The 15,678-nt window shown below is 40.4% G+C and overlaps 1 protein-coding gene across 1 annotated transcript in view; it reads left to right on the top strand.

Moving 5' to 3' along the window:
* The window catches only part of FRAS1 (Fraser extracellular matrix complex subunit 1), a 524,357-nt gene that overhangs the window by 445,115 nt on the left and 63,564 nt on the right, over positions 1-15,678 (top strand). The window contains exons 51-56 of the mRNA XM_064285669.1: positions 2,341-2,454; positions 3,974-4,124; positions 5,284-5,443; positions 7,776-7,944; positions 11,375-11,621; positions 13,715-14,059. Of these exons, the coding sequence (XP_064141739.1) occupies positions 2,341-2,454; positions 3,974-4,124; positions 5,284-5,443; positions 7,776-7,944; positions 11,375-11,621; positions 13,715-14,059 (1,186 nt within the window). The remainder of the gene's footprint in view (positions 1-2,340; positions 2,455-3,973; positions 4,125-5,283; positions 5,444-7,775; positions 7,945-11,374; positions 11,622-13,714; positions 14,060-15,678) is intronic.

The following is a 15,678-nucleotide window of genomic DNA, read 5'->3' as shown; positions in this document are numbered from 1 at the left end:
TCTTTGAATGCACCATTTACTTTTTGAATTTGGCCCCAGATTATCTTTTACATGTCCCCTCAGTCCAGCTAGAGTCTCAGTCTCATGAAAAGTAACAGCCCAGTGGTTAATAGGTCGGCTTTTGCTTTCAAAAGATGCTGATTTGAATTCTGGTTCTGCCGCTTACTAGCTGAGGGTCTTGGTAAATCATTTAATGGCTCTAAGCCTTGGCTTTCCTGCCTATGAAACAGGGAGGATACCTATGCTCCCAGTGTACATAAAGCCCTTAGCCCAGCGCCTGACACGCAGGAAACGTTTGATAAAACACCTTTGTCATCATTTTAGGGTTGTGAAATAGGTGAAGATGCTTTTCTTGTGAGGTCATTCAACTCTCAAAGTTGCGAATTGCTCCATTCTAACATAAGATGTTAGGAGACAGTTTAAGGTCCCCTTTGCTACCTTCCCCATGCCACTTCTTCCCACCACTGCCATTTTTACTCCTTCCTTCATTCCTTAATCAGGTATCCTGTAGTACCCTAAATTTCCCCTGGGGACAGCTGCAGCTCAGGTGAAAGACAGGCCAGCAGGCACCCTTACGTCACCCACGTCTGGGTCTGACTTGCAGAAGTGGTTTTATGAGCAGCATGATCACACACTCCCATACTTCCAGGATAACAAGAAGAGCAGCTTCTCAGCCCTGCAGAGTTCCTTTTCTCCTGTGAGGATGAAAGATTATTTTCCTGGAAGAAGGTTCCTGCTGCATCCATTAGAGAGAGGCAGCCTGAGAGAAGGTCATTCTCACTTGGCCTGTATATTCGTGGGCTGGCTCTTGGGATTTCAGTATCTGCACTGCATCACCACATGCAGGTCATTGGTTTTAGTTTTTTCTCTCCCAAACTGTTGTTGCTCCCAAGTTAGTTTGACTTTCTGAAGAGAAAAAAGATTTCAGGATATATCAGCAAGAGGGCTACCTCTTTGGTAAACATAAGAGGTCACAGCAGGTCTCCAGAGGGACCCTGTCATTTAAAAAATGGAAATTATTTAGAAGGCGAGTTGTAGAAGATTGAAAAGCCAGCATCTTGTTCCCTTGTGTGGCATCTTGCTATATTTGCTCAGGAAGAGTGAGGTGCTGAGTCATTGTCGATGTGTGTATGTATGTGTGTGTGTGTACATCTGTGTGAGAACAAAATGATAAACCAAACTTCCTTTTCTTTTCTCTGCTCCCACAAGTAGTTTTATTTCACCTCTATGTTTCTTCTGCCCCTTTCCTCATATAAGTAGCTCTCCCTCAGAAAAATAAAAGAAGGCAGGAAGATAGATCTCTTCCCATGAAAACTTCCAGGTGGGTAGAATCCCACCTGGAAGCTTTGACATCATCATTTGTTTTAATTTTTTCATGGTGATAAAAATATACATAACAAAACATTTGCCAATTCGACAATTTTTACATGTAAAATTCAGTGACGTTGATTACATTCATGTTGTGCGATCTTTGTCATTATCTTTTTTGTAACTGACTTCACTCGACAATGTTTTCAAGGCTCATCCACATTGTAGCATGTATCAGGACTTCATTTCTCTTCACAGCTGAGTAATATTCTATTGTATGTATATACCACATTTTGTTTATCCATTCATCTCTTGATGGACAGTTGTTTCTACCTTTTGGCTATTATAAGTAGTGCTGTGATGAACATTGGTATACAGGTTTCTCTTTACACTCCTGTTTTCACTTCTTCTGAGTGTATACCTAGGATTGGGATTGCTGGGTCATATGGTAGTTCGGTGTTTAATTTTTTGAGGAACCACCAAGTTTTCCACAGCAGAAGTACCATTTTGCATTCCCACCAGCAATGGATGAGGGTTCCGATTTCTCCACATCTTTGCCAATACCTGTTATTTTCTATTTTTTTGACCATTGTCATTCTAGGAGGGGTGAGGTGGTGTCTCATTGTGGTTTCAATTTTCATCTCCCTAGACATTAACATTTTAGTGATAGTTTTCATCAGACTCTTACAAAATTTTTAACAAGGGTTTATCTGTTTATTGTTTCATCTCAGAGTAGTGTTGAACTCAACTAAAGAATGAATAGGTGTGTGAGAAGCAATTTCCATTGTTGAATGGTGAAATTCCAGCAAGAGTACCACTTGATTCTTGCTCCTTTTCTTCCCATGTTTCTTTCACTTTATCAAACAACATTTTCCCTTAAGCCTCATGACAAATGGCAAGGAATGGAAACTGTGACTCAGCTGCCCATTGGTCATCTCTGAAGTGTAAAGGCCTCCACTTTTGTAGGCTTTTCACACAGCATACTTCAGGTGTGTGTGAATGATGAGTTTTCTTCTCTGGCCTCCCCCACAGATTATGACCGCAGCACCTCAGCGGTTCCGAGTAGATATCCTCCCAGTGGATGATGGCACTCCTAGAATCGTGACCAACCTGGGGCTCCAGTGGCTGGAGTATATGGATGGCAAGGTAAGGCAAATGGGAAACATCTGCCACATTCACACTAAAGAATTTATGCCACATCCTTAATCATGGAATGGTCTGTGACTAGAACTCCAGTTCATCTCACACGTTCATCCTTCCGTAAGTGAGCTGATTTTCCTAAGACTGATTCCTAAGGCGATTAGTTGGTTGTGTATATGGCTGTTGTGTTGTAGCTTCCCACTGAACCAGTCAGGTTTTTAAAAATGTATGAGCCAAATTTAATGCAAATTCCCCCCATACCCTCTTTGATATTTTTCTGCATATTCAGAATGATTCCATTCTCTCCTCAATACTCTCTAATTAGGCATCTACCTCCCATCCCTATCCCACTGCAGTGACTCTTATCTATATCACCGATGTCCTCTGTTTTGCCAAATCTAAAGTGAATTATCTGTTCTAACCTTACTAGATATGTTGTTGTTGTTAGCTGGTCCTTCACCACCCCCAAGATCAATTGTGGATGGGACCATTGTGATCCACAGGCTTTTCAATGGCTGATTTTTGGAAGTAAATTGCCAGGCCTTTCTCCCTAGTTCATCTTAGTCCGGAAGCTCCACTGAAACCTCTTGGTCATTATAGCAACACACAAGCCTCCACTGACAGATGGGCTACCATAGCTGCACACGAGGTGCATTGGCTGGGAATCAAACCTGGGTCTCCTGCATGGAAAGCAAGAATTCTATCACTGAACCACGAACACCCTCTACTAGACCTAGTAATACTTAATGCTATTGACCTCCCCCTTCATTCCTTTGTTGAATGAATGAATGAGTGAGCGAATTAAGGTTTAGCCAGTAGATTTAGACAATAATGAGATAGAGTGTATTTAATATCTTACCCCATTTCAAGCGTTGGAACTGACTCCTATAAGGTATAAAGTGAACATCTTCCCTGTATCATTCTTTCAAAGTTCTAACCTTCTTTCAAGGCTAAACTCAAATCTCACCTCCCTCCAAAATTCCTCTCTCCCCAAATCCAAACCCAAAACCAAAACCAAACCCACTGCTGTCAAGTCTATTCCAACTCATAGTGACCCTATAGGACAGAATAGAAGTGCTCCACAGGGTTTCCAAGGATGTAGTCTTTTTGGAAGCAGACTTCCTCGTCCTTCTCCTAAGGAGTGGCTGGTGGGTTCAAACCCCTGACCTTTTCAGTTAGCAACCAAGTACTTTAACCACTGTGCCAGCAGGGCTCCTTGTCCCTAACTCTAGATGGGATTAATCTTGCCCTGTCCCCCAAACTGTATAGCACTCTTTGTATCTCCCATTGTGGCACTAGCCATAATTTCCTTGTTCCTGAGCCTTTCTTTCCCAATAAAGCATGGTGTCTTGATGGCAGAGGCTGAGATGATTTCTATCCTTGTAGCCCCTCCAAGCCTAATAGAGTTCCCCATGCAGTAGGCATTCAGTAAATCATTGTTGAACTGAATTAAATCTGAGTCAGAGGGTCCTGCTCCTTCTTTATTCCCACCTCAGGAGTTAAATTTAATGTGTTTCTATTCCAGGCAACCAACCTGATCACCAAGAAGGAACTGCTGACCATGGACCCAGACACGGAGGACTCACAGCTTGTCTATGAGATGACGATGGGCCCCAAGCATGGCTATGTGGAGAATAAGCTTCAGCCTGGCACAGCTGTTGCTCTTTTCACCCAGGGTGGGGACTTTGGGAACCGAAATATAGGAGGAATCCATTCTCATGCCACTCTCCCAACCTTCTGGGTCTTTCTCACAGCCACTTCCACCTACTTACCTCAAGTAATCTATTTCCAAACAAATAGGTCTTTTAGTATGGAACCATCCAACTTTTGAATTTTACTTCTCTGGATTTTTTTCCTGTTACAGAAAACCCTACGGAGTATAGTTCTATTCTGACCACATAGGGTCACCATGAGTTCAAATCGACCACAGCAACTGGTAATGCTGAACTATAACAAAGAAAAATACATCTTTACCATGCTTCCTCAGCTCCCTGTTGCTTTATGTTTTGGCCAGATTGTCTAGACAGGATCACATGATACTGCTGTGTTTTCTTTAAAAAGAAAGGAAGGAAGAAAAAAGACTATGGAAGATCTGTCATCCTGTGAGGTTTATTTTTTATGCCATGAGGGTTATGGATTTTTTTTTACAAGTTTAGCAAAGAAATTAAAACCAGCATGTATAGTTTGCACAACAGAAACATTTTCCTGTTTTGAATCACATCAAACAAACAGTTTTGTGTTTTAGCCTTTTTTTTTTTTTTTTTTTAACCTTGGCAGAGTCTTCTAGACTTCGTTTGACGATGGACCTGATAGAGAGCAGTCATTGCAAAGTTGCATCTTAAAATCCATGCTACATATTTACTTTTTGCTCCCCATCTTCAATCTTGTATTCTCTCTTAGGTCCCATATGGCTGTGCCTTGGGTACAGGCTGTGTCTTGTGTACAGAACCTTCTTTAGAAGGAATTAGGGCTGAATGTGAGCAGATATATACAGATAGGGTCATAGGTTTTTCACTGTCAGCTCTCTCAGATTTGCCTTTAAATATTTGACAGACATTTACTGAAATACTTCTCTGCCAAGATCCTGGAATTCCCATTCTACAACACAAGGGTACTCTCTATATAAAGACAGGTCTTTTGTTACACACAGCTACAGGATTTTATTTTAAAATCTGGCAGAAACATTTATTTTTGGGACTTTTATATTTTTTGTACTTAGGAAAAGGAGTTCTGTCTGTAACCCAATAGAAGAATAAATTGGGTGTGTTGGTGTGGGAATCTGTGAGGCTGTCTTGACACCCCCGAGTTAATTCAGTGAGTCTTTTTTCCCCACAGAGGATGTGAACCTGGGGTTGATTCGTTATGTGTTGCATGAGGAGAAGATCCATGAGATGATGGATAGTTTTCAGTTTCTGGTGAAAGACAGTAAACCTAATGTGGTCAGCGACAATGTCTTCCATATTCAGTGGTCCCTCATCAGCTTTAAATATACCAGGTACAAGTGTTGTTGTGTTTTATTCTTGAAAAATGAATTGGGCAGCAGGAGAAATAAACATGAAGCACCCTGGGGGTCAGCTGTAGTTATCTGATGATGCTGGTGGTGGTGATGATGACGGTAGTGGTGATGATGACGGTAGTGGTAATGATGATGGTAGTGGTAATGATGATGGTAGTGGTAATGATGATGATGGTAGTGGTAATGATGATGATGGTGGCAATAACAATAATAAAAATAATAATTGCAGCAATATTTATTGACTACTGCACATACCAGGCATTGTATTAGGTACCCCGAGCCGTGGGGGTACAGTGGTTAACAGCTACAGCTGCTAACTAAAAGGTCAGCAGTTTGAATTCACCAGCTGCTCCTTGGAAACCCTATGGGGCAGTTTTACTCTGTCCTATAGGATCTCTATGAGCTAGCTGGAATCAACTCAGTGGCAACAGGTTTGGTTTTTGGTTGGTATTAGGTATCCAACATATATCATCTTGTTAATCTTTGCAGTTATGAGATGAGAACCATTGTTATCCCACAGAAACAAAGCAATAGAGACAGAAAAAGGTTGAGTAAGTTGCCCAAGGTCACATAGCTAATAAGCAATAAAACCAGGATTTAAGCCCAATGATCCAGAACCCATGGTCTTAAGCATTGTGCTTTACTGCCTCTAATATAAGTATTCTGGCTTCTGTCTTCAAGATTTAAAAGATAATCCAGTAGAACTGATGAGGAAAATAAAAAATATATTCAAGTTCTAAAAATAAACACTGGGACATAATAATAATACCTTCACCTTCAATCTGTATTCTCCCTGTTAAGCTTACATGCTCTCTTAGCTCCTCTGGTTTTCACTGGATCATACAGGTTTAGAGGTAAATTCATAGCTTAATGTAGACAACTCTCTAAGATGCTTTCTTAGTCTCTTTGGGGAGTTAGGCAAATGGAGAGGCCCTAACTGGTAAACATGGGCAAGCACACTGCTGATTTTATATGGGTTTAAGCCCAGCAATGATTATAATTTTCTGGGGAGAGTAATAATTCTTTAAATCTACACTTCAGAGACTCACCATTTTAAGAAATCAATTCTGTGATAATTCAGATGAAAATTGGAACTTTTCATATCGGGGGAGGGCTTGGTTTCATGTGCTTCAGACATAGGTTCTTTCGCTCTTACACATACTTGGAGAATCAGAGCAAAAATCTCAAGCTTTAGATATGTAATCTTTTGTTGTTAATTACCTTTCGTTGTAGGTAATTCAAAACGTTTTTTTTTTTTGAAGGTTTTATCTCCTTCAAAATAAAAAATGACCACAGAATAGGTGTTAATAAATTTTACAATATTGAAACCATACAAAGTATCTTCTCCAACCACACGGAAATGAAACTAGAAATTAACAGGAGGAAAACTGGAAAAAACACAATTATGTGGAAATTAAATGATACACTATTCAACAACCAATAGGTCAAGGAAGAAAGCCAGGGAGAGATCAAAATTAAATAAATTAAATACAGCTGATCTTTTTTCTGTTTTGGACAACCCTCTAATGTTTAATGGACTAAAATTGTATAGAGGGCCCCAAAGTTTGCACTGAGGACTTATTTCTCAGAGGCTCATGGCCTGCAACCCTCACAGCAATAAGGCCAGGCGAAGACCAGAATGTGCTCCACTTACTTGTGGCTTTTCTAAACCTACATAATTTGTATTAATTATTAGCACATGAAGAGTTTGTTGCCTACTTTGCAAAAGCAATAGAAATTCCTACCAGCCAGCTAAGGTAATCCCATCAGTCCCCACTGTCATAAAGCTCCATTTATCTAAAGACCTTTGCTATCTAGGCCTAAGTAACATTTTCTTACTACTGGCACTGTCCTGGCTCAGTTACACACTTCCCACAAAATCCGGCCCAGTCAATTCTCACCTGAGTAAAGTCATTAATTGCCTTCTGAGCAGCAGCCTTGTCAGAAAACCCATGACCTGTTCTAATTATTCTACCACACCAGGGAGAAATTGTTTATAATTTCTTCATGTCCTGAAATCTAAAGTTCGTGGCTCATCTGTGGTGTCCATCTTCTAAATGACACTCAGCTCTTTTTCAAAAACGAGGGATACGGCATTCTGCATTTACAACTTCCTTTTCACTTAATTTTGTGACTCTTCCAGTTGAGCATGTTCCCTTCATTTATAACCTGGCTTCTTAAAGGAACCAACCTTCCTCTTCTCTGAACTGCCTCACACCAATGGCCAAACAGAAAAGGCAAGCATTAAACAAGCAGTTTCTTCGCAGTCATGGGGCAGATATTCAGAAACTATCTTTTTGTGTGCTTCTAGCTACAATGTCAGCGAGAAGGCGGGGTCTGTCAGCATCACAGTACAGAGAACGGGGAACCTAAATCAGTACGCCATCGTCCTGTGTCGTACCGAGCAGGGCACTGCTAGTTCCAGCTCCAGAGTCAGCTCCCATCCTGGGCAGCAGGACTACGTGGAGTATGCTGGCCAGGTAGGTGAGGGAGTGCCCTCCTGTTCCAGAACTTCTGGGCAGGCTCTAGGCTGTTGTGGCACCTTTCCACTTCTTTTTACCCCACTTCCCTTTCCATTGTTTTCTTCCTACGTACTTTTTTCCTCACAGTTCATCTAATCCCCAGCTACAGTTTAACTGGGAAGACTTAGGTGGTGGTCTTTGTAATCTTTACACGTTGGTAGGATATACTTCATGACAAAAAGTCTTTAAGGCATCATGTTGTACCCTAACCCTTTGGTATCCTGGTGCTTCCTTTCCCCTCACCTCCTTTACCTGAAGGAAGGAACAAGAGACTGTAGGGAGACCAGTTGGGCAGCTCTTGGAACAGGTCAAGTGAGAGATGATGAACTTGAATGATAAAGTGAAGATAGAGACAAATGGATGGATTCAACAGATGGTTAAGAGGTAAAATTGATGAGATTTAGCAGTGGGGTAAATATAGGGTAGGAAGGAGTGATGGATGGTGATGCTTCTTGTTAAGAGGAGACACCATACATAAGAGGAGCAAGTTTGGTGAGAGGGTGATCATGATTTTGCTTTGGACATGTTAAATCTAGATGGCTTAGAGACAAACAAATTGACACACACACATGCATGCACACACGTGCATATATATCTATATGTATTTACATATGTGTATATATGTATGTATATGTATGTGTGTTTGTGTGTGTGTGTGTGTGTGTATATATATATATATATATGAACCCTGGTGGCACAGTGGTTAAGAGCTCAGCTGCTAACCAAAAGGTCAGCAGTTCGAATCCACCAGTCATTCCTTGGAAACCCTGTGGGGCATTTCTATTCTGTCTTATAGGTTCGTGTCACTGTAAGTCGAAATCAACTCAATGGCAATGGGTTTGGTTTTGGTTTATATATATACATAAACACATATACATACACACACACACACACACACACACACACACACACGTACAGTGAAACCTACTCGATGGGACTGCCTTGCTTTTCCAGGTCTCGCAAGTTTTCTGCCTTTGAAGGGTCTTTGCAGTCTTACAACATTTCTATTGCTGTCTGTTAAGAATCCTACCTCATAAACACCTAGAATATATTTCTTTTCGATTTTATAGGACTGGCAAAGAAACTGAACCATTTTGTTATGATTTGCATGTTTATTCAAATTACATACAGATACGTACATGTACTATTCAAACAAAGATATGGGTAAAATAGTTCACTTTTACTTTTACTTCTTGGAACTATTTCTGGCTTTCGCACCTGCACTTCTTCGTATTCAGGTTGCAATATCGATTTTCTGATTCCATCCACATCTTGCAATTTCTGGCTTTCAGAAAATATTTATTAGTCTGATATAATTGTTTTAGTGAAAAATATTTGAGTTTCCCTTCTCTAACAGGTTTCCACCTCACACAGGTTTTGGCATTTTCAGGTTTATTTATTTATTTTTTTAATGTACATATGTGTGTGTGTATCACATACATAGTGTACATACATACACACACGTGTAAATATGTGTGTGTAAGCATGTGTAGGGAGTGCAGAGAGGAGTTCTGGGATAGAGATTTAAATATGCAAGTAATTTCTGTACCAGTGGTAGAGTCAGAGTGTAAAAGGGAGAAAAAAAGGAGAAAGTAAAAGCATGAGAGAATGGATGGGACTTAAATAGTAAACTGCTTTACAGCAGGGTGCCATGTATATGTCATCTTCTGTATATTGGAAGGAAACCCTGGTGGCATAGTAGTTAAGTGCTATGGCTGCGAATCAAAGGGTCAGCAGTTCAAATCCACCAGGCACTCCTTGGAAACTCTGTGGGGCAGTTCTACTCTGTCCTATAGAGTCGCTATGAGTCGGAACTGACTTGATGGCACTGGGTTTGGTTTTGGTTTGTTTATATATTAGAAACCCTGGTGGCATAGTGGTTAAGAGCTATGGCTTCTAACCAAAAGATCATCAGTTCAAATCCACCAGGTGCTCCTTGGAAACTCTATGGGGCAATTCTGCTCTGTCCTATAGGGTTGCTATGAGTCAGAATCGACTCAACGTCAATGGGTTTATATATGGCACAATGCCTTTGTATTTATGAAATGTTAGTTTTGAAATGATTTAATTATTCTTATGGCACGACAAGTCTCTGTAAAAAGAAGTAGGTGCAGTCCTTTGAGACATTACTACTGGACTAAGCTAAGGCCTCTTATATCCAGTTTAAATGAGAAATTAGAAAAGAATGGATGCTCTAAAGAGTCTTTCAGCAAAATGATGGGACAGCGTATGTCTTTGTGTTTTCCAAAGGCAGTGTATTCTAGATTCTAAATACAGATCTGTTGAATGTTTCATTGTGGGGATGGGAGGGGGTATGTTTTGAAATGTGGGGCTTAGTAAAACTTAATGAGTTGATTAGATATATAATAATAACTTTCTGTTTGATGAAAATCACGTGTCTCCTGATTTGTGTGCCTCTAGATGTTTATGACTATTTTTGCATGTGCTTTAGTTGTCTACGTTTACACAAAGTGCAGTCAGGCCTGTTGCCTTTTCAGTTTGGGGCAAGTCTATAGCCCTGGACTCATTCAAAGTTTTACCTTTTTCTTTCTTCCTTTTTTTTACACAAAGTAAAACCGGGATAAATCCGTGTAAGTTTCCTAAAAGTATTCTCTGTTTTATACCAGGATAAATCTGTTCACATGATAGATCTAGCCCATTTTAATGGTAAAAGGATTTAGCCAAATATAAGTTAAAATTCAGTCTGGCTTGTTTATAATGTAACTTTCTATGAATTCAAGTTCATCATTCAGTACACTGAGATTCTGTGTCAATTTTGTTTGCACAAGTAATATGGCGGTGGTATTAGTTATAATGTATTGTATTAGTTCAGTGATTTCATTATACATTTCCTCTTTTAGTCCTCCTATAAGGATGTGAAGTAAGAGTACTATTATTTAGCAGATGAGGAATTTGACATTTAAAAAGTTTCATATCCTTACTTAGGGACATACAACTTGAAAGTAACAGAACAAGGACTTGAGGCCAGAACTTGACAGTCCAAATTCAGAGATCTTTCCAGTTTAACTTGGAACAAATAGAAGGGGAACTGAGTAATCAAAGGATGACTATTGCTGTCCCAAGTGAATTAATAAAATGAGGTATAAATAGCTACTTACATGTATCTTCCTACAGTCACCAAATGCTAGATGTCTTTTTTCTGTATGTCCATATAGAAACAATCAGCCCCTGATTTACAGACGAGGAATAGGAATAGGTGAACAAGTGTTCCAGGTGGTAGAGCAGAAAGTTGGGGCTGGAAGAAACAGCTATTTCATCTGGTGCTCTGCCTACCAGATCTGGATTCTGTTTTCCCATGATGCTCTGGGGAAACAAAGCAGGAGAAGCTGACGCACAGCTTAGCTCATTGTTGTTTCCTTTGTGACAGGTGCAGTTTGATGAACGAGAGGACACCAAGTCCTGCACCATCGTCATCAATGATGATGATGTGTTTGAGAACATCGAGAGTTTCACAGTGGAGCTCAGCATGCCAGCATATGCCTTATTAGGGGAATTCACCCAGGCAAAGGTCATTATCAATGACACTGAGGACGAGCCTACCTTAGAGTTTGATAAGAAAACCTACTGGGTCAACGAGAGTGCTGGTTTCCTTTTTGCACCTATAGAAAGAAAAGGTCTGTTGATGCCAAAGATGACAATGACCTATAATAATGGTTAACATTTATTGTGCCCCTCTTATGTACCAAGTGCTTATATATCACATTAATTTATGTGTTATAAGTATATATGTTAACTCATTTAATCCATAGAACAATCCCTATGATGTGTTGTGATCCCAATTTTACAAATAGAAATTCATGCATTAATGGTTTAGTAACTTGCTCACGGTCACGTGCTTAGTAAGGTGAATGGAACTGGGATTTCAACCCAGGCAGTCTGGCTCCAGAGTCTGAAGTCTTAATCATTATTCTGTACAGCTGTAATAGCTGAGAGCTATTGGACTTCAGTACTGAACAGGAATAATTTGCCGTTGTGTAAGAGTTGGAGCGTGGAAACTGAAATCATAGCTTTGGAGCAGGAACATGGACTCAGTCACTTCAGTCATAGCTCTCTTGGCAGTGGGATCCTTGTCTACTTCTTGAGTTAAATTCTTATCTTGTTTAAATCCTCCCGGGGAAGTAAATTCATCTAGTTTGTGGGAGGTGGGGGAGGGAGAAAGAAGAGAGGTGGGAAATCTTGCTTTGTTTTCTACAGTAAATCTGATTAACTACTAAACAGAGTTTGTGACACTGCACGGAACTTTTAATATGTCACTGTAAGCTGGAACTCTCTAAAGGTTCAGGCTTATTTTATGGTAGAAGCCTTTGTTCTCTTGAGTATTGATTTGCCAAAACTGGTGTTCTCTGTTTGCCTGCTTTGGGGAAATGCTGAGCTGGCCTCTCTCAGGGAGCTACTCTGCATATAGTTTAGGATCCTGTTCTTAAGACCTAATACCAAACAAGGACAGAGGCACTAGGAAGAAAAAAAAACCCTACTCTACCTCAGTTTTTCTGTCTAGGAAAGGGTATGCCCCCCACCTATAATTTTACCAGGGCTTTCAGGAGAGATTGGCAGGATAATGTATGACTCAGAATATGGTAGTGACGTCCATCATAAACTGTTCTCATAATGATCCTAGCCATAGTTAGTACTATCAGAAGGCTTCTCTTCCTAGTTAACTTGTTACAACCCCCATTTACTCTTAAATTGGACTAGATGACTTTAGACTTTAGACTTCCAAATTATTCATGAACTCAGTATTCTTAGTCAATCACCCAATACATAAAAAATTCAGTAGCCTTGGCCAAGGAGGGAAGTTATAGTTTGTAAGGACTGGCTTACCATTTTCACCTTAGTTCTTAGAAGAAAATGTGTTAAAAAATTTCCTTATGCAAGTACCCTATAGAGAGCTCAGACAAGAAATAAACTGCATGTGGGAACATCAGTTCTTGGGGGGTTGAACATCAAAACAAAGATCGTGTGGATTTATGATTATACAATATCGAGGCTTTAAAACACATGGAAATTAAATCCCTATTCAAAGCCACAACGTGACCGTAAATGCTGATGTCACATCTCTTTATTGAGTCTGCTGACTGGGGATTCATGTAATAAACACTGCAAATAGCACAAAGCCTTGGTGATGCTACTTGGAAAACAAGCACACCCCACTGATTGCTCTGGGCCAGCAAGCCAGGCCCAGCACAGAGTATCACTGAGGGAAATGGCAGCACTAACAAGTAAAGTCATTTGTACAGAAATGAGGGTTTTATTTTGCTTTGTCTTTAAAAAAAAAAAAAAAAAGCTTGTTTCTCTTTGGGAATTAAAATGCAAAAGTTTATTCAGAAAGGCAGTGAACTGTGCTCATAGCACTACCTTCAGGACACAATTACTTTGCTTCTTAAAGTACCAAATATGTCTCTTATCTTTCCACCCGCTGTGGTCTTAGATGGTGGGCAATGACTCTTGTGAATTAACAGAGCACAAAATTTACAGAATAGGAAATCCATTTTGAGTCGTTTGGCAAAGTATCTGGGGGTATATTAAATCCTCAAGTGGTTTATACCACAGGCTTAAAAGAAACTTCAAGAAGATTTTGTGTCAGAGTTTCAACAGAAATAGTGAAGGACTGCGTCAGAGAGGATTAAGCTCTGTAAATTACCAACGGTTTTAAAATTTAAGAAGTGCTCATTCAGGTGCCTTGGTTTTCTTACCATTTGCATTTCAGGAGATTCGAGCAGCATTGTATCTGCAGTTTGCTACACCATCCCGAAGTCAGCTATGGGAAGCAGCCTCTATGCTCTAGAATCAGGCTCTGATTTTAAATCTAGAGGGAAGTCTGCTGAGAGCCGGGTGATATTTGGGCCTGGTGTCACCATGTCAACCTGTGATGTCATGCTCATTGATGACAGCGAGTATGAAGAGGAAGAAGAATTTGAAATTGCCCTGGCAGATGCTTCTGACAATGCCCGCATTGGAAGGCTTGCATCAGCCAAGGTGCTCATTAGTGGTCCCAATGATGCCTCCACTGTTTCCCTGGGCAACACAGCGTTCACTGTCAGCGAGGATGCAGGTAATGGACAGCATCTCTGGGGTTCTATCACCATGTCCTGATACGGTTCTTGAACAGTTTCCTCCTTAAATTTGAGAATGCCCTTAAAATATTGAGAACGCTATTTGTCAATGGCGCTGTTGTTGATCTGAAGCATCAGAACCAAGAATGAAAGCTGTGAAATGTAGGGGCATTTCATTTTTCTTTGTCCAGTTATTGATGGCAGAGAACTGGTTAATGAGGCTTAGAGCTTCATTAGTTGATCCTCTGTAGCCCAGAGGGAGGGCGTGGTACTAAGTATTTTGACTCATGAGGAAAATGAATTTGAATTACTGAGGATGTAGGTGTGTTATTTAGGGTACCGCTAGCTTCTGAAACTCCAAAGTTTCAGTGTCTTAGCCCTATGGAGGGTTATCTTAATATATAACAGTCCAAAGCAGTTGGTGGAAAGATGTCTTCCATATGGTATTTCAGACACCCAGGCTCCTTCCTTATTGTGACTCCATCATCTGTAAGAACCTCGAAGTCCTCTGCCTACTACTAGCAGACATACTGCTGGCAGAAGTATCAGCAGCTATGCCGAGTACCTACAGATCTTGAGCCAGATCAATGTCTTTTACCTCTTTTAAGGGTTAATGAGACATAATGGGAATTAATATTTTTAAGTACTTCCTGTATACCAGGCACCATGCCATGGGCATTCCATGCATTCTTATTTAATCTTCTGTTGAAAAGATAACATATACAAAAGCAAATGGAAGCCCAGAAGGGTTAAATAAATAATCAAAGATCAAGCAGTTAATATACTAGCAGAGCTGGGATTAGAGCCCAGATCTTTCTGTTGTTGTTAGGTGCCTGTTGAGTTGGTTGTGACCCTATGCACAACAGAAACACTGCCCAGTCCTGCACCATCCTCACAATCATTGCTATGCTTGAGCCCATTGTTATGGCCACTGGGTCAATCCACCTCATTGAGGGTCTTCTTCTTTTTCACTGACCCTCTATTTTACTGAGCATGGTGTCCTTTCTACTCTACATTTCTTTTCTCATACACCAAATCCCCAGCCATGACTGCAGATCATCTCACAGTATATTGACTAGAGAAAGGTGATGGTTGGTGGACTTTTCATGTAGTTTCTTTCTGATCTTGATTACTAAAATAGTAAAAATCTACATATACATAATTAGAACACTATAATGTGTGATGTTACAGTAGACTAGGAGATGAGCTTCATTCCTAAGATAAGCAATAAGCACATACGGTTTAAGTAATGATGTATGTACCACTAGGATAAAATAGGGAAATCAACCCAGTTAGAAACATTTAATTAGGAGCATTCGGCTTCAGGCCCCACAGAGTTCCCTAGCTGGTTCTTCCTTAATTGACTATTTTCTTGCTTGTCCCTGAGGCCCTCCTCTCTGAGTTCCTTCTCCCTAAATAGGTTTGAGATGTTTTTCAATGAACCTCCCTCCCAAGTTCATCGTTCTTCCTCTGTGAACAGTCTCTTTTATGAAACCACAAAACTCTTTTGCCCTAAGGGCTATCTCTCCAGTACCACCTCCATGAGGCCCTTCTCTGGGTCTGCTCTTGATCTTAGTGTCTGTAAAATGAGGGGTAGTGACACCTCTCAGCCTTCCTC

This window comes from Loxodonta africana, chromosome 5, assembly GCF_030014295.1.
Source record: "Loxodonta africana isolate mLoxAfr1 chromosome 5, mLoxAfr1.hap2, whole genome shotgun sequence".
Lineage (NCBI taxonomy): Eukaryota > Metazoa > Chordata > Mammalia > Proboscidea > Elephantidae > Loxodonta > Loxodonta africana.
The sequence above is the reverse complement of the archived record's forward strand: the minus strand, read 5'-3'. Positions and strand labels throughout refer to the sequence as shown.